The sequence below is a fragment of the Balaenoptera musculus genome, chromosome 1 (genome assembly GCF_009873245.2).
Source record: "Balaenoptera musculus isolate JJ_BM4_2016_0621 chromosome 1, mBalMus1.pri.v3, whole genome shotgun sequence".
In the NCBI taxonomy this organism is placed as follows: domain Eukaryota; kingdom Metazoa; phylum Chordata; class Mammalia; order Artiodactyla; family Balaenopteridae; genus Balaenoptera; species Balaenoptera musculus.
The window spans coordinates 88349936-88374586 of NC_045785.1; the positions used below are offsets into that span (position 1 = coordinate 88349936).

The 24651-nt window shown below is 35.4% G+C and overlaps 1 protein-coding gene across 1 annotated transcript in view; it reads right to left on the minus strand.

The window, feature by feature from the left end:
- Window positions 1–24651, minus strand: part of DBT (dihydrolipoamide branched chain transacylase E2) — a 45764-nt gene that overhangs the window by 15838 nt on the left and 5275 nt on the right. The window contains exons 2-5 of the mRNA XM_036872661.1: window positions 21371–21494; window positions 16786–16861; window positions 15252–15433; window positions 32–153 (exon numbers count right to left, since the gene is read on the minus strand). Coding sequence (XP_036728556.1) covers window positions 32–153; window positions 15252–15433; window positions 16786–16861; window positions 21371–21494 — 504 coding nt within the window. The remainder of the gene's footprint in view (window positions 1–31; window positions 154–15251; window positions 15434–16785; window positions 16862–21370; window positions 21495–24651) is intronic.

Consider the following 24651-nt stretch of genomic DNA (forward strand, 5'->3'; position numbering starts at 1 on the left):
GATCTCACACTTAAATATTAAGAAAACTTACATTGTTTTCCATTGCAAGGCGACGAACTGCAGGAGTTGCCAGTGTTTTTTGGCCCTTTATCTCTTGGTGTGTGTGTTCATCATGGGACACAGCAGGAGTTTCAACAACATCTTCTTCTGAATCTGGTAACAAGGTAAAATTTTACTCTTTAGTAGAAAATACTGAAACAACAAAAACAACAAGCTTAGTGTCTTATAATATATAAATAAATTCAACTTAAAGTATATAGTCAAAAAGCATAATAGATGAGCTACTTCAGAATGGAAAAACACAACTGTAAAATGGAAAAACATACAAGGGTACTAGAGTGAGTGAGAGGGGTGTACGGGTACCAGGTACTGTTTAATGATTATTATTGCCTGCTGTTTACTTCATTTCTGTTAAAATTATGTAGCAGCTTCAAGTTAAAAAATGCAAGTTTCTTTCATAAATTTTAAAACACATTGTATTGTAAACATTTTCCTAATAAATTTCTCATATACATACGAAATGAGAATCAAATGTGAGGTAAATTACATGAATCATGTAAAATCTGTGACAACCTTAAATGCTTTCCTAAGATAATATAGCATTTAAATTTTTTCTTTGCTTTGAATATGGCTTAAGGAATGCTGTGGAAGGTTTTATTTTCATGGCTAATACTAATTTGGTTGTTTTATTCTCTAACTGTAGAGTAGTGATATAAGAAAAACTATCTTGGGCTATTAGCATGTATTTTTGCAACCAAAAAAAAAAGTTTTTGAGAGCATTTAATTGTCAAGGTCGGATGCTAGGAAATCAGTGCTATAGTACAGCAGAATCTCTGTGGGAATAAGTAAACTAGAGCCAACCTCTGAAAATCAGCAGAAAACTGAGTTAGCTTTGACATTCAATTCTAAGCAAATAAAAATTTTCCACTGCTCGAAAACTATGGAAAGACATTCTATTCATTCATTCCTCCTCACTAGTCTATGAATTGGTCTGGTGGAGCTCTCCAAGTTCCCCTACAGTTAAGGAAGAGAAAAAACAAACACTTTGTATTGAACATGAAGAGTAGTAGAATATTCCACCCCAAAATGTGATTGTAGGAGTTCAGGACATGCCACCCCAAAATATGCCACTTTGGTGTACTGATTATTTTCAAGAGCTGTAGGCACTTGAAAAACAACAAATGCAGGGAGAGGCTTACTCTGAACTCTATTCATGTACCTAAAGACATCCAAAAGGAACTCAACTGTCAGAAACTCCCTAGGAGTTTCATCCAACCAGGGAAGATTGACTCATCACAGGAGAAGAGACTAGAAATCAGCAACACACCCATATAAACTTTTGTCACAAACTATCATACCTCCCATATATTCTTCTAAGAGCCAATTCATCCTTCCTAAAAATCATTTACTCTCCCCTAAGAGGCCTACATCCCTCCTCCCCTTTCCCTATTAAGAAGGTATTTAAACCTGAATCCTAAAGTCACCTCTTTGAGTTATTCATTTTTCTTGGGTATCTCCCAGGTATACATGAGGTCTACATGTTAATAAATTTGTTTTTCTCTTGTTCATCTGTCTTTTATTATAGGGGTCTCAGCTAAGAACTCAGAAGGTACAGGGAAAATTATTCTTCCTTCCCACAATCACCTAGTATATATCGTATACTGCACTACATATGTAATATCTTAATCTTCACTCCAGTGTGTAAGATAGGTGTTATTATCCCCATTTTACGGATTTTAAAAAATGAGACTTGAGGTGAAGAGACTGGCCCAAGGTCACACACCTAAAAAACTGTGAAGAGCTGGAATTCAATCCTAGGGCTGACTCAGTTTGTGCTGTTTCCTTTAGTTCATGGCCCTAGTAGATTTTCTTTCTGGTCAAATAAGCTGGAATACAACTTCTACAGCCCAAGGCATAATTTTATTGCACTTTGAGAAGCCCTGTGTATTGTCCACATCTGTTGAAGTTACTGGAGAAACTAGTAAGAAAGATTAGCATTAGGAACTAAGATCCAAAGAAAAATCAAGGGGGTTCAGTTGTAGGAATCCCAAATACTAACTTGAATAATGCATATTTGCTACGGTTTGAGAAATGCATAAATGTCCAGACATATCATATACAAGTTATTATATAACTTGTTATTTATCAAATAAATATTTATTTGGTTATTTACCAAAATAAATATTTGGTTATTTACCAAAATATCATGTTATTTATTGCTACTCACCTTTCTGGAAAACATTCTATATATCACCAAGTAGTACTGCCTTTTGGAATAACTTCAGTGTAAGTATTAAGTAATAAAACAAAGATTTGCAAGAAGTCACTCATATTATATATGAGTTGTAGTTGTCAGGTAGTTGTGGGAAGAAAGCTCTCTTAATACTAAAATACTACCTTGCTAAGGACATTGGAAAGCCAGGGATGATTTAACAGAGATTTAACAGAGAATATCTACCAGAAAGCCATTTCCATGATCCAAGGGTTTCCAGTCTTTTTGTTACCTTGATCATAGAACTGATCTTAAAAGTGACCCAGTAGAGAAGAAGTAAATCATAATTATAAGGATATGGAGGGAATGTCATTTTCTAAATGGATGAGTGTTTGTGGCATGATGCCAATATAAACGGAGTGATCAACATCAAATCACAATTTCGCACAGATACAAAAGGATATTTGGTTCAGAACCTAACAACTAGGAAAAAGATCTAGGAAGATGACCAGATCTTTTAGGCAGGAGAGAAAGGAACAGTTTCTAAATTCAACTTAGAGAGCTAGTGGCCACAGTAACTTCTATTAGCATTTGATTCAATAACCTTAGCCCTGACTAGAGATTGCACATTTGGAAAACAGTTATAGTTTTGGAGAAAGTTGCTGCTGGTTCAATTTTGCTGATGGAACAATCTGTTCCTGTTATGGTGCCCTGTTACCTCGATGAAATAGAGATTGCAAGCTGTACAACTGGGAAACCAACAAAGTCAAGCTGTCCTGGCTATTCTGGTTTAGCCTTTGAACGGTCAGCTTAGCTATAAACTGCAACATGTTTAACACAGGGGGAGGCCCATATTGCTACCCCCAAAATGTGGAATGCTTATTACTTTTTCCAGATTTAATTAAACATATGATTGTTCTATGCAAAATGAAGAAAGTGTGGACAGTAAATCAGAGGATGACTAAAATAAAACCATGGTGATCTTTGATGTAAAGCCAGAGTTTGTGTAATAGAGTGGGACCTGGCAGTAACTCCTGTCGTTTTTCAACTTTTTGAAGAGTAAGTCCTAACATTTGACTCCTTCCTACTGTACTTCACATAGATGACCAAGATGATGAAGAAATTATTAATAGTAAATTCTAGTTTGTACTTTCCCCTGAAGCTATTGGACATAATTGTTTTCATATCATGAGCTTATAAACAGGAACCTAGTATTTTATGATTGTAACCGATCAGACTTTGAAAAGCAGGAAGTTTTTTATTGTAAGTTAGAAAAAAATATTCTTTTCAGGATTGTTTTTGGACATGTATATGGTAAAAGTACAACTTAAAGTGTTTTAAAATAAATGTTAAGTATTTGGCACAATATTTTGAGGAGCTTAGTTAAACGTAAAGGACTTCCGTGACTTTTCACATTAAAATGTCAAATTCTTTTCAAATGAGGCTTTGGGGAAAATGATCTTGATCATACTGGTTTTGCTTATAATTCCATTCATTCAATGTACTTTATTCCTTGCCTTTTAAAATAACTAATTTTGATTCTGAGAAAATTAAGAATTCCAGTGTGATAAAGGCAATTTTTCTTTTATGCAAAAATGAAGTCTTAGTAATTTTCAACTTAGTTTTGTATTCCAGGTATAAGGTTGCCTTAAAAAATCTTTTGAAACTTGTTTAAAAAATAAATAAATAAAAATAAAATACTACCTTGTTAAATAGCACTTGAAGTAATTTTCTAAGTTTTTTTATATGATTATACTTATGTAAAGTATACTTTATAAACTTATTTTCTCCTTTGATGTTCACAGTAATGCTACAAGAATGCAGGGCACATTTCTTGATTTTACCAATGTAGAAACAGACTCTAAGGGGGATGGAGTTAAGACTAAGCTAAAATTTCATGACTCTCCCCAGCTGATGTGATTTTCACTGTTATTGCACTATACTCTAATATGTGGGATTTTATTCCTTCAGTAGTGGATTTAGATACAGTTTTTAAAACCTTAATTAAATTTTAAGAAAGAACAAAAGAACTCTGGTAAATAAGTTTTTGTCATGAAGACAGTCAATTTAGTGTTGCTGGAATTCATCATGTGAAGCAAATTTATAATAAAACTATTTTATTTCAGATTAAATAAAAGAGTAATTTGATTTAGTAAAAACATTAAAACTGTGAGATTGCAATGGGAAATACTTTTTGAAATACCAAAGCACTCAAAGGTTTTTGAAAGAGTTGTTTTTGTAAGAAGCTTTAAACTTTTCCTCCCTGCAAAACTTCTTAGGAAGACCTTTCTTCATAGCACAAATCTAAACCTTAGTTTAGTTTCTGCTCAAATGATCATAAATTGAGAATTAATGACGTCTAAACCAATGAGATTGCATAGCATTTTCTTTCTCACTTCAAATTACTGAAACAGCTAATTCAATCAATTCAGTCTACAATTAGCTATACAAAATAAGGTTTTAGTTACCATTTACTGAGCACTTATCATGCCCAGGCATTGTACTATGCAATTTATGTTACTGAGTGTAATTTAATTAAATGACATGCTATGTTGTTCAAATGGTTTTATGTCAAAGAGCTTTTGTTTAACTCTAAAACACTGTATTATCCTGGCAAACATTTAATACTATAAACTCTATAGGATGCCTAACTTGTGTTGTTACAGCAGAATGTACGCGTATGTACATTGTTAGAAATTTAGCCCCAGTGTTCTAGATGAAGAATGGAGCTGACACCCCATCTCTGAGTACAATTTTCAGTGTAACAAAGTGGTCAGGAACATGCGTTTTAGAATTAAACAGAGCTGGGGTCAAATCATAGCTCTACCAATTACTAGCTGTGTGGCCGTGGGCAACTTATTAAACCTCTGTGGGTCTCAACGTTGCCTGTGTCAAATGTGAATAATAATCTATATGATTTAAAGAGGTAACGTATATATAGCTTTAGCACAGAGAAAGCATTCAATCGATGATAGGTATTCATGTTAAAGGGTAAATGCAATATAACAGCAGAATAATATAAAAGTATTCTGCTACATCTTATGTCCCTTCCTCTCTTCCCTTAATACTTCCCCATGGTGGCAAGACTCCTCAATTAGAGCTAATTAGGTATAGTAACTCTCCACTTGTCTGGTGGTCAAGCATTCTGGCAACTTAATGTTGTACATAGCTGCAGGTGCAGAACACCTAAAACCGTGCCACGCAGCCTCAGCATTAAAACCATACACTTGCTCCAGAGAAAAGTCATTTAGACTCTCAATCACATCCTATTTTCTCTTCTTAGCACATATTTCTTAACAACTTGGTTATCTGTGTTGCCAGAAAGTTAGGAAGGAGAGTGATGGCCTGGCACAATGACAAGGCTAAGAGGTAGGCTGAAAAAACAAAAATCAGAGGCAGAATTGCGTTTTTCCCAGAATAATGAATGTTCATTAACATGCCTTTGCATAATCAAAAAAGATTTTAGGTTATACCCAATATCCTCACTTTAAGAAGGTGTAAAATATGTAGGTTTAAAAAAAAAATAAAACTACTGATTCCCATTAAATAAATGGTTTAGAAAAGTTTGGGTTCAAAAAGCTTTACTTGTTTAGAAAAGTGAGGAGTCATCCTACTTTTTAAAATAGAGGTTAGAGAAAGCCAGGTTAGCTGTAAAGAGAACTCATGGCAATATTCCTAAAACTGAGTTCACAGCAGACAACATACTGAGACATGGATCAGCTTTGACATAATCTTGATAATATTAATTAACTAAATTTCAATTTGTAATTTTTTTTTTTTAAACAGCATAAATGAGTCTAGTAAGCTCTTTTCAAGTAGAGTCTACCTACAGTCAGAGCACTCAGAGATAGGGGTTGGAGGTCACAAACACATTTTCCCTCATCAGAATTATCAAGACACTCCAGTCTTGAAAAGCAGGCTGCAACACCATGTTACAAAGAGAGTACCATAGAATATTATTTAAACAAGCATTAAAAGACAGGATTTAATTTCCATTACTGCTATTAAGACGTCTACTCTTGATCCCTTACACTCTTGATGGTTCTATGCTATAATTATTTCCCACCTGTAAAATGGACATAATGTGTCTTGTACTTCTAAAAGACTTTTCTTTAGGTAACTTTCTATTTATAGTATAATTGGCTTTCTTGGCACTAAAACAAGGAACAATATAGACAAATTCAGTATTACTACAAATTCTTGTTTAAGACAAGGTACACAAAATACTTAGAAACTTTTCCTGTTTCCAGAATTTAAAAAGAGGCACATATAAATTTCTTAGTAAATTGAACCTACTATTCTATAGGCTTGCTTATTTGATATATAGGTTTATGCTTCATAGTTATTCTTACAGTAAAAAACAATAAAAATTACAAGAAAACATAAATATAAAAGCAAAACGGTACACACACAAAATAAAACTAGCATGCAAGGCAATTATTCAGAATACACTTTGAATTGCAAATGAAATAGAATAGCTAACAATGATCAGTTCTCTATGAGGAAAATTATCAGATAATTTTTACTCTGAACATAACCTATCCAATCCCATTAAGTTTTTACAGACATATAATAAACTGCACATACATAAAATATAAAATTTCATAAGTCTTGAAATATGTATATACCCATAACTATCACCAAAATCAAGATAATGGACATATCACCCCCCAAAGTTTCCTTATACTCCTTGGTAATTCCTCCCTCCTAACCTTCTGCCTCCTTCCTACCCTATCAGCAGGCAACCACTAATGGGTTTGTTGTCAAAATATATTAGTTTGCATTTCTAAAACTTTATGTACATAGAATCATACAGCATGTTCTCTTTTACGTCTGGCTTCTCTGACTCAGCATAATTTTTCAAGATTCATCCATGTTGTACAGGAAATTAATTTTTGTAAAAAATTATCTAGAAAAAATATACCCCCTCCTGAAAAATTTCTGTGATTTTATAATTTGCTATATCAAGACTTATTAAGTTGGATTTCACTGGAGATACCAAAAGAAACTCTAAAAAGTAAAACTCTAAGAAATAAAAGGAAACAATAAAACCCCCCACAAATCCCAATTGTTCACTTGTTCATATACAGTCAGAACCTGGGAATCCACAGGTTCTGTATTCATGGATTCAACCAACTGCTGATCGAAGATATATAGAAAAAAAAAATGTATGTAGATTATATGCAAATACTACACCATTTTATACAAAGGACTTGAGCAACAGCAGATTTTGGTGTCCATTTATGTGTGTGTGTGTGTGTGTGTGTGTGTGTGTGTGTCTGTCCTAGAACCAATCCTTTGCAAATACCACAGGATGACTATAATTTGCTTTTGTGGATGGCCTAGATAGGTATCTAATCTGGTCTACAGCACTTGACTGGGTATTCTAATTTACTGACATCCACAATAATGTTCAGCATCTTTGGTTGTCTCAGTTTATGCCAAGAGTATAATTCTTTCCTTTCCAGGTCTTAACTGATGAAAGAAAAATCTATATCTATTATCTTGTTGATCTATCAAAATAATTCTGTGTTTATTTCAGGTAATTTTTAAAGGTAAATTCTTTTTTGTTTTTAATATTCCTAAATCATGCCTTTCAATAGAAATTTGGAGTCAAGATAATAGGAAGCACCCCTAGTACCCAGATTATGGTCTCTTATTTATTCCACATTAAAAGGAACAAGAGGCCCTCAAGGAATGGATAATTCCAGGTCTGGGGCAGGAAAAGTATCAATATAACGTTGAGTCCCAGATCATCTTCTTGTGCCAAAAGCAAGGAAGGTTTTGAAAAGTAACAGTGTCACGTTAAAAGAACACACAGAAGCCACCTTGAAATGGTCACCACTCTTAATGATTTGAACATTAAAAAGAATTATAATAAAAACATCAGGTCAAATGAAATATAAACAAAGAGAATGTTGGAAAAATTAATATCACCATTTGAAGGGCCTATTAAAGTAACTCCTTATTTTAATAATTGGTAAAGAAAGACTGGAATGTCTTTCCAGTAGGAACTGTATTTCATAGTAACAAATAGCCCCAATTGATGAAGGAAGGGATAGCTCCACTTTACAGAAAAATGCCACCTAATAATGTTAAAGGAATCCAAAAATCATCATTCTACAACCACTAAAACAATTGTTGATTTAGGCAAGGATTCTCAGATGATATTATAAACTACTTATATAGTACCAAAACATTACAACATCGATATCTCTCAGGTTGCAAAGGGAAAAACATAACTGTACAATGGAAGGGCAAGGGTATGGTTATCCTAATTCCATGTTTAAACTTAGCATCACTACACCAGGTCATCCAGACATTATTTGTGTCCTGATATGGAGAAATATGAAGTACATAATATTTCCATGATGTAGATTCTAGCCAAAATATTTAACTGGAACCTAGCCTTTAAAACTTACTTCTAGGGCTTCCCTGGTGGCGCAGTGGCTAGGAATCCGCCTGCCAATGCAGGGGACATGGGTTCGTGCCCCGGTCCGGGAAGATCCCACATGCCGCAGAGCGGCTAGGCCCGTGAGCCGCAACTACTGAGCCTGCGCGTCTGGAGCCTGTGCTCCGCAACAAGAGAGGCCGCGATAGTGAGAGGCCCGCGCACCGCGATGAAGAGTGGCCCCCGCTTGCCACAACTGGAGAAAGCCCTCGCACAGAAACTAAGACCCAACACAGCCAAAAATAAATAAAAAAAAAAAAAAAAAAAAAACTTACTTCTAGTTTACAGGAAATATAAAGAAGAGAGGAACAAGTCAAACACCACCATGAAGAAGCAACAAGTCCAAAAGATGTGACATTCTGCAAAAAAAATGGCACCATCTCTTCAGCAAGTCAGTGTCATGTGGGGAAGTAGGAGCCAGATTTAAAGAGACCAGGTGCAATTTGTAGTCCTGTACTAGACCCTAGCTTGAACAAACCAGTTGAAATTCCAAGGACATTTTGGTGGCAATTGGGGAAATTTAAATTTAAATATGGTGTGACTACCAGATAAAATGAAAATGTATTGTCATGAAAACATGTAGAGTCATTAACTAAGCAAACACATTAGAATATACCAAATACAAGTCTGGTTAAAAAAATACCAAAATGCAAACAAAAATTAAATTCAAAGAAAAAATATTAAAAACAGCAAGGAAAAAGCAGAAAAATAACATACAAGGGAATCCCCATAAGGTTATAGCTGATTTCTCAGCAGAAACTCTACAGGTCAGAAGGGAGGGGCAGGCTATACTTAAAGTGATGAAAAGGAAAAACCTACAACCAAGATTACTCTACCAGCAAGGATCTCATTCAGATTCAACAGAGAAATCAAAAGCTTTACAGACAAACAAAAGCTATGAGAATTCAGCACCACCAAACCAGCTTTACAACAAATGCTAAAGGAACTTCTCTAAGTGAGAAACACAAGAGAAGAAAAAGACCAAAAAAACAAACCCAAATCAATTAAGAAAATGGTAATAGGAACATACATATCGATAATCACCTTGAATGTAAATGGATTAAATGCTCCAACCAAGACACAGACTGGCTAAATGGATACAAAAACAAGACCCTTATATATGTTGTCTACAAGAAATCCACTTCAGACCTAGGGACACATACAGACTGAAAGTGAGGGGATGGAAAAAGATATTCCATGCAAATGGAAATCACAAGAAAGCTGGAGTAGCAATACCCATATCAGATAAAATAGACTTTAAAATAAAGAATGTTACAAGAGACAAGGAAGGACACTACATAATGATCAAGGGATCAATCCAAGAAGAACACATAACAATTATAAATATATATGCACCCAACATAGGAACACCTCAATACATAAGGCAAATTCTAACAGCCATAAAAGGGGAAATCGACAGTAACACAATAACCGTGGGGGACTTCAACACCCCACTTACACCAACAGACAGATCATCCAGACAGAAAATAAATAAGGAAACACAGGCTTTAAATGACACAACAGACCAGATAGACTTAATTGATATTTTTAGGCCATTCCACCCATAACCGGAAGAATACACTTTCTTCTCACGTACACATGGAATGTTCTTCAGAATACATCTCATGTTGGGTCATAAATCAAGCCTTGGAAAATTCAAGAAAACTGAAATCATATCAAACCACAATGCTATGAGATTAGAAATTAATTACAAGAAAAAAACTGTAAAAAACACAAATACATGGAGGCTAAAGAGTGTGTTACTAAATAACCTAGAGATCACTGAAGAAATCAAAGAAGAAATTAAAAAACACCTAGAAACAACTGACAACAAAAACACGATGATCCAAAGCCTATGGGATGCAGCAAAAGCAGTTCTAAGAGGGAAGTTTATAGCAATTCAAGTTCACCTCAAGAAACAAGAAAAATCTCAAATAAACAATCTAACCTTACACCTAAGGTGTAAGCAACTAGAAAAAGAAGAACAAAGAAAACCCAAAATTAGTAGAAGGAAAGAAATCATAAAGATCAGAGCAGAAATAAATGAAAGAGAAATGAAGAAAACAATAGCAAAGATCAATAAAACTAAAAGTTGGTTCTTTGAGAAGATATACAAAACTGATAAACTTTTAGGCAGACTCATCAAGAAAAAAGGGAGAGGACTCAAATCAATAAAATGAGAAACAAAAAAGGAGAGATTACAGCTGACACTGCAGAAATACAAAGGATCATAAGAGACTACCACAAGCAACTATATGCCAATAAAATGGACTACCTGAAGTAATGGACAAATTCTTGGAAAGGTACAACTTTCCAAGACTGAACCAGGAAGAATTAGAAAATGTAAACAGACCAATCACAGGTAATGAAATTGAAACTGTAATTAAAATCTTCCAACAAACAGAAGTCCAGGACCAGATGGCTTCACAGGCAAATGCTATCAAACATTTAGAGAATAGTTAATTCCTATCCTTCTCAAACTGTTCCAAAAAACTGTGGAGGGAGGAACACTCCCAAACTCATTCTACGAGGCTACCATCACCCCGATACCAAAACCAGGCAAATATCACACACACACAAATTACAGACCAATATTGCTGATGAACATAAATGCAAAAATCCACAACAAAATACCAGCAAACAGAATCCAACAGCACATTAAAAGGATCATACACCATGATCAAGTGGGATTTATCCCAGGGATGCAAGGATTCTTCAATGTATGCAAATCAATCAATGTGATACACCATATTAACAAATTGAAAAATAAAAACCATATGATCATCTCAATAGATGCAGAAAAAGCTTTTGACAAAATTCAACACCCGTTTGTGATAAAAACTCTCCAGAAAGTGGGCATAGAGGGAAACTACCTCAGGATAATAAAGGCCACATATGACAAACCCACAGCCAACATCATTCTCAATGGTGAAAAACTGAAAGCATTTCCTCTAAGATAAGAAACAAGACAAGAATATCCACTCTCACCACTATGATTCAACATAGTATTGGAAGTCTTAGCTTTGGCAATCAGTGAAGAAAAAGAAATAAAAGGAATACAAATTGGAAAAGAAGAAGTAAAACTGTCACTGTTGCTGATGACATGATGTTATAAATAGAAAATCCTAAAGATGCCACCAGAAAACTACTAGAACTAATCAATGAATTTGGTAAGGTTGCAGGATACAAAATTAATGCACAGAAATCTCTTGCATTCCTATGAACTAACAACGAAAGTTCAGAAAGAGAAATTAAGGAAACAATCCTATTTACCATTGCAACAAAAAGAATAAAATACCTAGGAATAAACCTACCTAAGGAGGCAAAAGACCTGTACTCAGAAAACTATAAAACACTGATGAAAGAAATCAAAGATGACATAAACAGATGGAGTGATATACCATGCTCCTGGATTGGAAGAATCAATATTGTGAAAATGACTATACTACCTAAAGCAATCTACAGGTTCAATGCAATCTCTATTAAATTACCAATGGCATTTTTTACAGAACTAGAACAAGAAATTTTAATTTGTATGGAAATACAAAAGACTGCAATAGCCAAAGCAATCTTGAGAAAGAAAAATGGAGTTGGAGGAATCAGGCTCCCTGACTTCAGACTATACTACAGAGCTACAGTAATCAAGACAGTATGGTACTGGCACAAAAAGAGAAATACAGATCAATAGAACAGGATAGAAAGCCCAGAGATAAACCCACGCACATAAGGTCACCTTATCTTTGACAAAGGAGGCAAGAATATACAATGGAAAAAAGACAGCCTCTTCAATAAGTAGTGCTGGAAAAACTGGACAGCTACATGTAAAAGAATGAAACTAGAATGCTCCCTAACTTCATACCCAAAAATAAACTCAAAATGGATTAAAGACCTAAAGGGTAGAATAGGGAGGGTGGGAGGGAGACGCAAGAGGGAGGAGATATGGGGATATATGTATATGTATAGCTGATTCACTTTGTTATAAAGCAGAAAGTAATACACCCTTGTAAAGCAATTATACTCCAATAAATATGTTAAAAATAAAATAAAATAAAATAAATAAATGTAAGGCCAGACACTATAAAACTCATAGAGGAAAACATAGGCAGAACACTCTATGACATAAATCACAGCAAGATCCTTTTTGACCCACCTCCTAGAGTAATGGAAATAAAAACAAAAATAAACAAATGGGACCAATTAAACTTAAAAGCTTTTGCACAGCAAAGGAAACCATAAACAAGACCAAAAGACAACCCTCAGAATGGGAGAAAATATTTGCAAAAGAAGCAACTGACAAAGGATTAATCTCCAAAATATCCAAGCAGCTCATGCAGCTCAATAGCAAAAAAACAAACAACCCAATCCAAAAATGGGCAGAAGACCTAAATAGACATTTCTCCAAAGAAGATATACAGATGTCCAACAAACACATGAAAAGATGCTCAACATCACTAATCATTAGAGAAATGCAAATCAAAACCACAATGAGGTATCACCTCACACCGGTCAGAATGGCCATCACCAAAAAATCTACAAACAATAAATGCTGGAGAGGATGTGGAGAAAAGAGAACCCTCCTGCACTGTTGGTGGGAATGTAAATTGATACAGCCACTATGGAGAACAGTATGGAGGTTCCTTAAAAAACTAAAACTAGAACTACCATATGAACCAGCAATCCCACTACTGGGTATATACCCTGAGAAAACCATAATTCAAAAAGAGTCATGTACCGCAATGTTCATTGCAGCACTATTTACAATAGCCAGGACATGGAAGCAACCTAAGTGAATGGATAAAGATGTGGCACATATATACAATGGAATATTACTCAGCCATTAAAAGGAATGAAATTGAGTAATTTGTAGTGAGGTGGATGGACCTAGAGTCTGTCATACAGAGTGAAGTAAATCAGAAAGAGAAAAACAAATACCGTATTGCTAACGCATATATATGGAATCTAAAATAGTGGTACTGATGAACCTAGTGGCAGGGCAGGAATAAAGACACTGACATAGAAAACGGACTTGAGGACACAGGGGGAGAAGGGGAAGCTGGGACGAAGTGAGAGAGTGGCATGGACATATATACACTACCAAATGTAAAATGGATGGCTAGTGGGAAGCAGCCGCATAGCACAGGGAGATCAACTTGATGCTTTGTGACGACCTAGAGGGATGGGATAGGGAGGGTGGGAGGGAAGGTTTTAGAGGGAGGGGATATGGGGATATATGTATACATATAGCCGATTCACTTTGTTGTACAGCAGAGACTAACACAACATTGTAAAGCAATTATACTCCAATAAAGATGGGGGAAAAAAAAAAACCAAAATGCATATGTACATGTGCCTAGAAAAATGTCTGGAATGACATACACTAATGTGTTAAGAGTGGTGATTAATGAGTTGTAGGAATGTGTTTTCATTTTCTTATTTTTGTTTTTCTGCATTTTGTAACTTTCTACAATGCACACATCCTGTTTTTATAATAATAGAAATTAAATAAATAATAGGAAGGTTTTAATAAGTTACCTTCCAGCCTTTGGAGGCAACATGTTATAGCTGAAAATATTCTCGACAAAGACTCAGGACATCCGATTTCTAAATTTGGCTTTGTCACTGCCATTGGGCAAATTACCCAATGATTCTTCATCCATTAAACTGGAATACCTCACAAATAAGAATAAATAAAATATTAAGTGTGAAACATTGTATAAACTATAAAGTGTGACTATGATATTAGTATTATATTATTGTACAGACTGCAGGACTAAGAGTCAGCCCAGCCACTCTAATTCAGACTCCTTCTAGACTTCCAAATTACACTACTGAAATATCTTTATCTCAGCACTTCCAGATAGATTGTGGGCTTAGGGTTGCATCACAGACTCTGCTCCCCCTGCCCCCACATCAAAGCTTCCTAGATGACATAACCTTGGTGTATCACAACAATGCCAAAGGGAACTTCTGATGTAGAGAGCCAGCTATTTGCTACCATAGGGACAGCACACTGTTTTAATTTTCCAGTAACGTTCTCATAACGAATTCCCTTTGGTCAGGACATCTACTGCTTATAAGTTCTATGGTTGCTGCTGCTTCTGAATGCTAGTTTCTTTGCTTCTCATTCTGATTTTCCTCCTTTTGTCTTCTACTTCTCTTTAAGAAATTTGGCTTTCATAACCATCACCAATGACACTGTGTTTCGGTTTTCGTATCAGCAGCAAACAGAGCAATCCCATTATGTGAGATTTAATCTTTGCATATTCCAAGTTTTATTAGTGACCAGTGTTTAAAGCTTGAATCTTTAATTCCCAAGAGAGCTTGTTGCTTCTGTGAACGCCAAGGTTTCCAGAAGGTAGGCCTCCAGATAAATGAAGTATTACTGTACATGTTTTTAACATGGTAACTGGTCAAAAGATAATCATGCATCACAGAGTACCTTTCCTATTTTCCTGATTTCAGCTTCTAAACCCCCCAAATCAAATCCTGTAAATTGTTAAAAGTAAACTCCACTTTCAATTGGTACCCAGTGACAAAAGGACAGCAGTAATCAATTTGGCAAAATAGATGAACATATATATACAGTACCTTTTAAAGCTTCCGTTTCTATGTCTACTAATGGCTTTCCCACATAGGCAATATCGTCTAGATTATAATATAGTTTTTTAATGACTCCATCGTAACGACTAGTGATAGTAACAGAAGCTTTATCACTTTGAACTTCACAGATGCTATCAAATTGAGACACTGTATCTCCTTCTTTTACATACCTAAAAGAAAAAGATGTAAGACACTTTTACATAAGCAATAATACAGATCATCTTAACAATATAAATGTTACACTGAATTAGATCAGTATCCGTCGAGCCCAGCATTTGGTCCCAGATAGTATACCAAAGAATGTTTCAGAAGAGACTACAGTGACTTCCAGAGGCTCTTTGATGCCTACTCAAGAAATATAAAAAATTTCAAAATAATTAAAAATTCATAGATCTATAACCCCAAAATTTAATTAATTTATCAGGTTTTCTGCCTCAAATATGAAAAAATGTATTTTAAAAGTGTTATTTCCTTTCATTGTCTTAGGCTTTATCAAATTTTAATAATGCCTATTATTTCTAGAATTAAATTTTAAAAATTGATATCCTCAATATGCATCCTTTTTAATTTCATGAATTTTAGTTTGAGTTCTTAGTCTTTGTTTCTAAGATGGCTAATAAGTTTCAGATTCAGGTTCTTCTGACCTGAGGTCATTGCTCTTTCCTTGATCCCACAATGCAACAGCTACAAAATCATAAAGTACATTTATGTTATTATAGTTCTCTCCTAACCTACAAAGCAATTATAATGAGAACAGCAGGGAAAGAATGTTCAGGTGGCTGAATCAGATTTTGGAAAGGATCTTTAACAGTATACAATTGTGGGAGAGAATCTATTGACTCACTTTAACTGTTACTTCTAGAAATCTTTGAAAATTATTTCAGTACCCAGAGGTGTTTCCTTTTTTTCCAGAAAAGGGAAAGAAAGAAAAGGGATAGAAGGATGACTAAGTAAAGAGCTTTTTAATTTTTGTTTCAAGCCTTTTTTTTTTAACATCTTTTTAACCTTTCGAAAATTATTTTTTGATTCATGCCTTTTGGTTTAATATTGTAACTTTTTCTAAAAATATAGGCAAACTCTCAGGTAATGGTGAGTCAAATGTACTTGCATTCTTACTTAAGTCATTTTCGGTAAAGAGACCTTAGACTACATGATTATTTTAAAATAGTTTGGAAAAAAGCTCTAAGTTCATACAGTAAATGCTTTTCAAAACACATGGTCATATCAACTTAATATCTTTTAGTGGCAAATTTCTCTTTTTTAGCTGAAGTGAGTGGTGGGTAGTGAAAAAATTTTTTAAATGAGGAAAAAACAATCCTTAATAAATTACATTGAATAAAATGCCATACTGTAGGATGAATTGTGCCACCAGCATATTGGCAACACAAACTAGATTTACCTTATTGCTTTAAAAAAATCATTATATGTTACAGAAAGAGATGTCTCAATTTAAATATATTTCTACTTATTTTTACTCAAATTATTTTTATACTTACTTAAAAAATTTTTCAGAATAACTTACCATTCTTTAACAGTTACTTCTCTAATCCCTTCACCAATGTCTGAGAGTTTGAACTGAACAATCTGTCCCTGTAGAGCTTCAAAGACAAATGAGAAATGATCTCATTAAATATGTAATGTATTGCTAATAGACAGATGCTTTGACATCTAAAATTAGAAAATATTCTCAAGCAGAGGCAGAAATTATTCCATTTTTATAGATTTAAAAAGCATTTTATAATGTTTAAAAGTATAACCATCATTCATAACAACCCAAGATTTATATAAATTATTCAGTGACACAGACCTATTGATATTGCCACAGAACTGACATTTTCCAATTTCCAAAATAATGTTCTTTTACAAGGGTATAGGAGGCCCTTCCAACAAATGAGATTTTGCAATAATAGCAATGAACAGAAAATAGAACAAGATATTAGACAAAGGGAGGTTCAGCTGGATCTCCTTGTTTCATGTTATGAAACTATAATAAACATCAATGGCCTGCTTTTAAATCTCTTTTGACTTCATACAACTCTTCTCATTCCCAGTGTGTAAAGATCAGGCAGATCCATACCTAGAAGACTTGGAAAATCCTTATTCGCCCAAATGATGTTCTACCAACTTCTTAAATTTTAGTCTTCTATTTTCTCTTAGCATTTTTTTTACTCCTTTTCAAATTTCTACACCCTCTTTATAACACTTAGATGCCAATGATAATTTATGGTAATTATTCCCAAGACAGAAAGTACGTATGGATCCTCTCACTTTTCCAAATTAACAAATGGCTCTGAAGTGACTGAAGAGCGCTCCTCTATCTTTAAACTACTATTAATCAGTGGGAGCTCAGCGTGCTAAGTATAATAACAGGTTTAAATTCTCAGAACAGCTCTATTATCTTCTCTATTAATGGGAAAGAAATTGTGGTACCAAGGGATTAAGGAATCTTCTTAAGAGAACACATCCAATAAGTGACGGAATTGTGATTCAAACCCACTTGGTTTGACTTCAGGCTAAGTGTAAAAAGCTCCATTGTCAGGTCAAAACCAGGATGGTGCCACAGTTTTGGTCAATAGTCTCTGTATGCTCAATCCATATACATGGAAACAAGCTGCATTACTTTTTTCAGAAATCTGAGATTGTTTCCAGCTCATGCAATATATCTTTTGCCATGTGGAAATAGGCCTCTTTGCACCCTGAGAGTAATGGACTGGACTTGGCAGAGATTACCATGATGAAAGCCACTCTGCCTGACTGTGGTTCCATTCAGATACTCTCACTTATTCTGTCAAATCCACTTGTTCAGTGCACTTGAAAATGGCTGTGCTTTTTCCACAGGCAACTCCTCAGGCAACAACTATTGCTCTTTCCTTTCATCCAAGCTTCAGGGATAACTGGAAGGTATCTGTGAGTATTGGCACTTTTAAAGCAGCTGTTGACCTGCTCTCACTCACAACAGGAGTAAATGCTTTAGAATATAAAGGAACAAATCTTAAGTCCAATCAAATGGATATATATTATGACAGTTCACTATGCAAAGACAAACATGCTGAGAAACTTTCCTTCAGCCACGTGGGTCCAAATTATCTCTGAAAACAAAGCCACGTCCGAGATCACACAGCCAGTAAGGGGAGAGAGCTATGATTCTGACCCAGGTTTGTCTGAGCAAAGTCTGTGTTCCCTCTAATCTTTGAAACAAAACTGTGTCCTAAAGATTTGCTTTGAAATGACCTAAATACCCAAACGTTTATCATTGGGTCAATGCTCTTATTTTCTGTTTTCATGTTACTGTGTGTGCAAATTTATTACACATGCTTGATTTTTCATTTGGTCTCCTCAGGTACATTACATGAAAAAATTTTAGATCGTATACAGAAAAGAAATGAAGTCCCACTTTAGTTTAAAGCAAGTAAACAACTAAAATTCCCATTAAGGAGTCTGTATCTCATAGCAATTTAGAATAAAGGCTTTGAGTCTCACACACACACACACACACACACACACACACAAAACTACTATTAATAAAAATTGCTTATAAAATATACAACAAGCTGATTAAGGTAGGAAATTTTTCTTCAATAAATACGAGGAGATTAGTAGTTAAGAAATACAAAATACAGTTTTGATACGGAGGTCCTAAGCACCTCTTGTTTCCTCTCTAGTAAGTTGGGCCCTCTCCCAGCCTGCTGCTCATAGTACAAACTGGAACCTTTCTGAAAAATAGTTTGGCATTAAGAATCAAAAACCTTAAAAAAAAAAAAATCTGTTTGACTCCATAGGTAATTTTACTTTTAAGATTTTTTTCCTTGAAGAAATAGAGAGGTACACGAAGATTTCTGCTCAGGAATAGTTATCATAGAGTTATAATAAAGAATTGGAAAGCAACTGAAGTAATCAAAAAATGGCAAGTAAGTACACCATGGCACCTCTATACAAAGCAATATTATGCGAGGAACAGCATGTGAAAGGGCATGGGAATACGATAGTATACAGCATGGTTAGGGAATGACAAACACTTCCGTACAGCTGAGGATAGGCTACGTGGCAAGAAATCAGCCCAGATTTAAGGCTTTGTGCCATGATGAGGTGAGGTGTTTGGAACATATCCTAGAGGTGATTAGGAACCAGTGGTAAATAATTATGGTCATTAATTCTTTGCAGCTGTTCCCATTAGAGGTAGAGTTTATCCTACCACTAGTTAAATCTATGCTGGCCTATGACTCGTTTTGACCAATAGAATGCAGCAGAAGTAAAGTTGTGTAGGTTCTGGAGTGCAAGCCTCACAGGACCTCGCAGCCTCCACTTTCTCCCTCTTGGAATGTGCCTTGAGATCGCCATGTTAAGGAAGCTGTTCTAGTCTACTGGAGGATGAGACACACCACGTGGAGGAGAAATGAGATGCCCCAGCTGAAAACCAGCACCAACTGTCAGACATACGAGTAAGACCATCTTGGACCTTCCAACCCAGATGACTGTGTAGCTGAATCCAGTCACATTAGTGAGCCCAGGTGAAACCAGCAGATGACCTTGTAGCTGACTCCAGTCGCATTAGTGAGCCCAGGTGAAACAAGCAGATGACCTTGTAGCTGACTCCAGTCGCATTAGTGAGCCCAGGTGAAACCAGCAGATGAGCCACCTGACCAACCCACCCCCAGAATCCTGAGGAACAATAAATCATTGTTCCTTTAAGACACTAAGTTGTGGGGAAGGTTATTATTCAGCAATAATTAGCTGATAGGAGTCCCATCTACAATTTCAGACCTATAACTTTATATCTATAATTTTAGAGAAAAATATCTCTGGCAGGAGTGGGATGGAAAGGACTGGGGGAGGGGTGGCAGAGAAAGCAGTTAGGAGGCTATTGTAGGTAAGAAACTGAAGTATAGAACTTAATATATTTACATATTTTCAAAGCTGTCTGAAAAGACGAAGACAGATTTAAGAAACATATAAGAGGTAATATTACTATATCTGATAATCAACTTGATGTGAAACAAGTATCGGGATGGCTTCAGGTTTCTAGCTTAACTGTTTACTGAGTTAGGGCAGAAGAGGAAGAGGATGTATCCCAAGTATGTAGAGCAGTGTCTTGGCATGGAGTTGGTGATCAGTCAGTTATCTGTATTGAATTGATTTGCTCTCACAAGAATACAAAGTTGGATACTATGTTACTCCCATTTTCCAAATGATGAAACAGAGAGAAATTAAGTAACTTGCATAAGGTTACACAGCTAGTAACCCAAAGCTCCTTAAGTGTTTAGAGACTAGGGTAGGAAGTTGGAGTTTCTGCTTGAATGGCCTCTATTTTCTCTGAGAAGTAAAGAGAAAAGATCAACTTCTGAAAATAGAATTTTTTTTTTTTTTTAAATGGTGAAGATAAAGTTTACATATCTTAGGGTGATGCGGAGGAAGACATCTACAGGCATGGAAGGACTAATTGATCTCAGGGGTTGGATCCGCCTGGAATTCCGTTATTTTTCATCACTAGCACAGACTAAGGCACCAAGTATCTGTCAAAAGCTTAACGTTGTAACAAAAGTCTAGGGTTCTTTACCAGGGTTCTAAAAAGAACATCAGGAAAAAAAAAGTTTTAGTGCCTTTGCCAAATCTAATACTTAAGTCTCAAGTTCTTTGCAAGGTAGAAAAAGTTGGGGGAAAGGTAATTAAGTGGTAAAAGCCAGAGAACTTTCTATTTATACAAGCACCTCCATCACACTATCTTAACATGACAGATTAAGTGCCTCATCCAAAAATACAGTAATACAGTGAGTACGAGGACACAATCTACTAAGTCAACAATTTAATCTAAGTCATATCAATGCTGACTATTGCACTCAGGTAAATCCTATGATAAAGAACAGAGGGCCCAAGAGAACCCAGTCCCAGCATTATGAAGACACAAGTGTTAAGGGAAAGTATGTGAAAGGGGAGTGGGAGCAAAAAAAAAAGAAAAGAAAAGAAAAGAAAATGAGAATTGGATAGATGTGGGGAGAGCAAGGAGGGCCAGGCTAGAAGTAAAAGGTCAACTTTTTTACTTTGATGAGTCTTCAATTACTGAATAAATACAAAACATTATGTTGTACAGGCTATTCTGACATTACACTTACCAGCAGTTGTTTTCAGCAGCTGATTTGGGTGACTATACTTGAATGAAGGATAACCAAAGAAAGACACATAGTTTGGCTTCAAAACATGGATATTACCACATGTTTGAAAGTAGCGGACACAAATCTAGAGATGGGAAAACAAAACAGTAAAAGCTTTTATAAATGATCTTAATGGCGTATCTCTAAGTATATATTGAATTTCAAGTCTATTCTAAAAGTAGAACAATCATTATCACAATATAAACAATATGAAATTATCTAGGCTGAAATCAGAACACTTGGCATCAGTGAGAAGTTTCTGGTCAAGAAACTAAAGGAATTCAAACCCTAGCACCCAGAATATTTTCTTGTTCTTTTGTTTATTTATTTTGGCCATGCCACGAGGCATGCGGTATCTTAGTTCCCCAACCAGGGATTGAACCTGTGCCCCCTGCAGTGGAAGCAGGGAATCCTAACCACTGGACCGCCAGGGAATTCCCTTGTTTAGTAAAATTATATCCTGATTTGTCCACATGCTTACAATCCTTGCCTAAAATTCCCTATGAAAGTAAAAAAGTTTTAACAATGTTTTCTATATAAACACAACAGCTTGTAGGTGTATTTGAGTCATTAAAGGCTTCCTGAAATAAAACAACTAAAGAATTCAAAAGTGACTGCTAGCAGGCTTCCCTGGTGGCGCAGTGGTTAAGAATCCACCCGCCAATGCAGGGCACACGGGTCCGGGAAGATCCCACATGCAGCGGAGCAACTAAGCCTGTGCACCACAACTACTGAAGCCCACGCTCTAGAGCCTGCAAGCCACAACTACTGAGCCCATGTGCCACAACTACTGAAGCCCACATGCCTAGAGCCTGTGCTCCACAACAAGAGAAGCCACCGCAATGAGAAGCCCACGCACCGCAATGAAGAGTAGCCCCCACTCGCCGCGAAAGCCCGCATGCAGCAACAAAGACCCAACGCAGCCAAAAAAAATAAATAAATAAATTTATAAATAAATAATCACTTCTTTATTCTTAAAAAAAAGTGACTCCTTTGGCATCTAAAGACACTGGAAAACACACATAGTATTGTCCCCAAAGGTTTTCTTATCATAATTTATAGATGACTCTTTAGATTTAACTATTGATATTTTATATAAAATCCTAATATAATAAAATACAATGTTACGCAAATAAGTAGGACTGAATGTACTTCATTTGATATATCAAAACCTAAGTGCGTGAAAGGTACAATATTTTAATTTGAAAGTTAACATTTCAATGTTATTAATACCTGATTAACTACATCACACTTTTTAAAAAAAAATTATACAATTTTTAAAGGTTACAGTCCATTTACGTTTCTTACAAAATTTTGGCTATATTCCCCATGTTGTACAATACATCCTTGAGCCTATCTTACACCCATAAGTTTGTATCTCCCACACCGTCACCCCTATATTGCCCTCCCTCCTACTGGAAACCACTAGGTTGTTCTCTATATCTGTGAGTCTGCTGCTTTTTTGTTCTATTCACTAGTTTGTTGTATTTTTTAGATTCCACACATAAGTGATTACATACAGTACTTTTCTTTCTCTGACTTATTTCACTTAGCACAATGCTTTTCAAGTCCATCCATGTTGCTGCAAATGGCAAAATTTCATTCTTTTTTATCACTGAATAGCATTCCATTACATATATGTATATACATACATATATATATGTGTGTATATCACATCTTCTTGATCCATTCATCTGTTGATGGGCACTTAGGTTGCTTCCATATCTTGGTAATTGTAAATAATGCTGCTATGAACATTATGGTGCATATATCTTTTCAAATTAGTGTTTTGGTTTTTCGGATATGTACCCAGGAGCGGCACTGCTGGGTCATATGGTAGTTCTATTTTTAGTTTTTTTGAGAAACCTCCATATTGTTTTCCACAGTGGCTCCACCAATTTACATTTCCACCAACAGTGTACAAGGGTTCCCTTTTCTCTACATCCTCACCAACATTTGTTATTTGTGTTCTTTTTGATGATAGCCATTTTGACAGGTTTGAGGTGATACCTCACTGTGGTTTTAGTTTGCATTTGCCTGATGATTAGTGGTGTTGAGCATCTTTTCATGTGCCTGTTGGCCATCTGCATTTCTTCTTTGAAAATATGTCTATTCAATTCTGCCCATTTTTAAATGTTGAGTTGTATGATTTGCCTTGATCAAATTTATCAAAGGGAGCAGTGGAAGGAGCTCAAGTACCAAACTGCTGATGACTGTAAATGTCAGATTAAGGAGTCTGAACTCATACATTATGGATTATTGAAGAAAAAGGATTAATCGTCTAACAAATGAAAGTCCAGGACCAGATGGCTTCACAGGTGAATTCTATCAAACATTTAGAGAAGAGCTAACACTGATCCTTCTCAGACTCTTCCAAAATATTGCAGAGGAAGGAACACTCTCAAACTCATTCTATGAGGTCACCATTACCCTGATACCAGAACCAGACAAAGATACTACAAAAAAAGAAAATTACAGACCAATATCACTGATGAATATAGATGCAAAAATCCTCAACAAAATACTAGCAAACAGAATCCAATGACACATTAAAAGGATCATACACCATGATCAAGTGGGATTTATCCCAGGGATGCAAGGATTCTTCAATATATGCAAATCAATCATTGTGATACACCATATTAACAAATTGAAGATTAAAACCATATGATCATCTCAATAGATGCAGGAAAAGCTTTTGACAAAATTCAACACCCATTTATGATAAAAACTCTCCAGAAAGTGGGCATAGAGGGAACCTACCTCAAAATAATAAAGGCCATATACGACAAACCCACAGCCAACATCATTCTCAATGGTGAAAAACTGAAAACATTTCCTCTAAGATCAGGAACAAGACAAGGATGTCCACTCTCACCACTATTATTCAACATAGTTTTGGAAGTCCTAGCCATGGCAATCAGGGAAGAAAAAGAAATAAAAGGAATACAAATTGGAAAAGAAGAAGTAAAACTGTCACTGTTTGCAGATGACATGATACTATATGTAGAGAATCCTAAAGATGCCACCAGAAAACTACTAGAGCTAATCAATGAATTCGGTAAACTTGCAGGATACAAAATCAATGCACAGAAATCTCTTGCATTCCTATACACTAATGATGAAAAATCTGAAAGAGAAATTAAGGAAACACTCCCATTTACCATTGCAACAAAAAGAATAAAATACCTAGGAATAAACCTGTCCAGGGAGACAAAAGACCTGTATGCAGAAAACTGTAA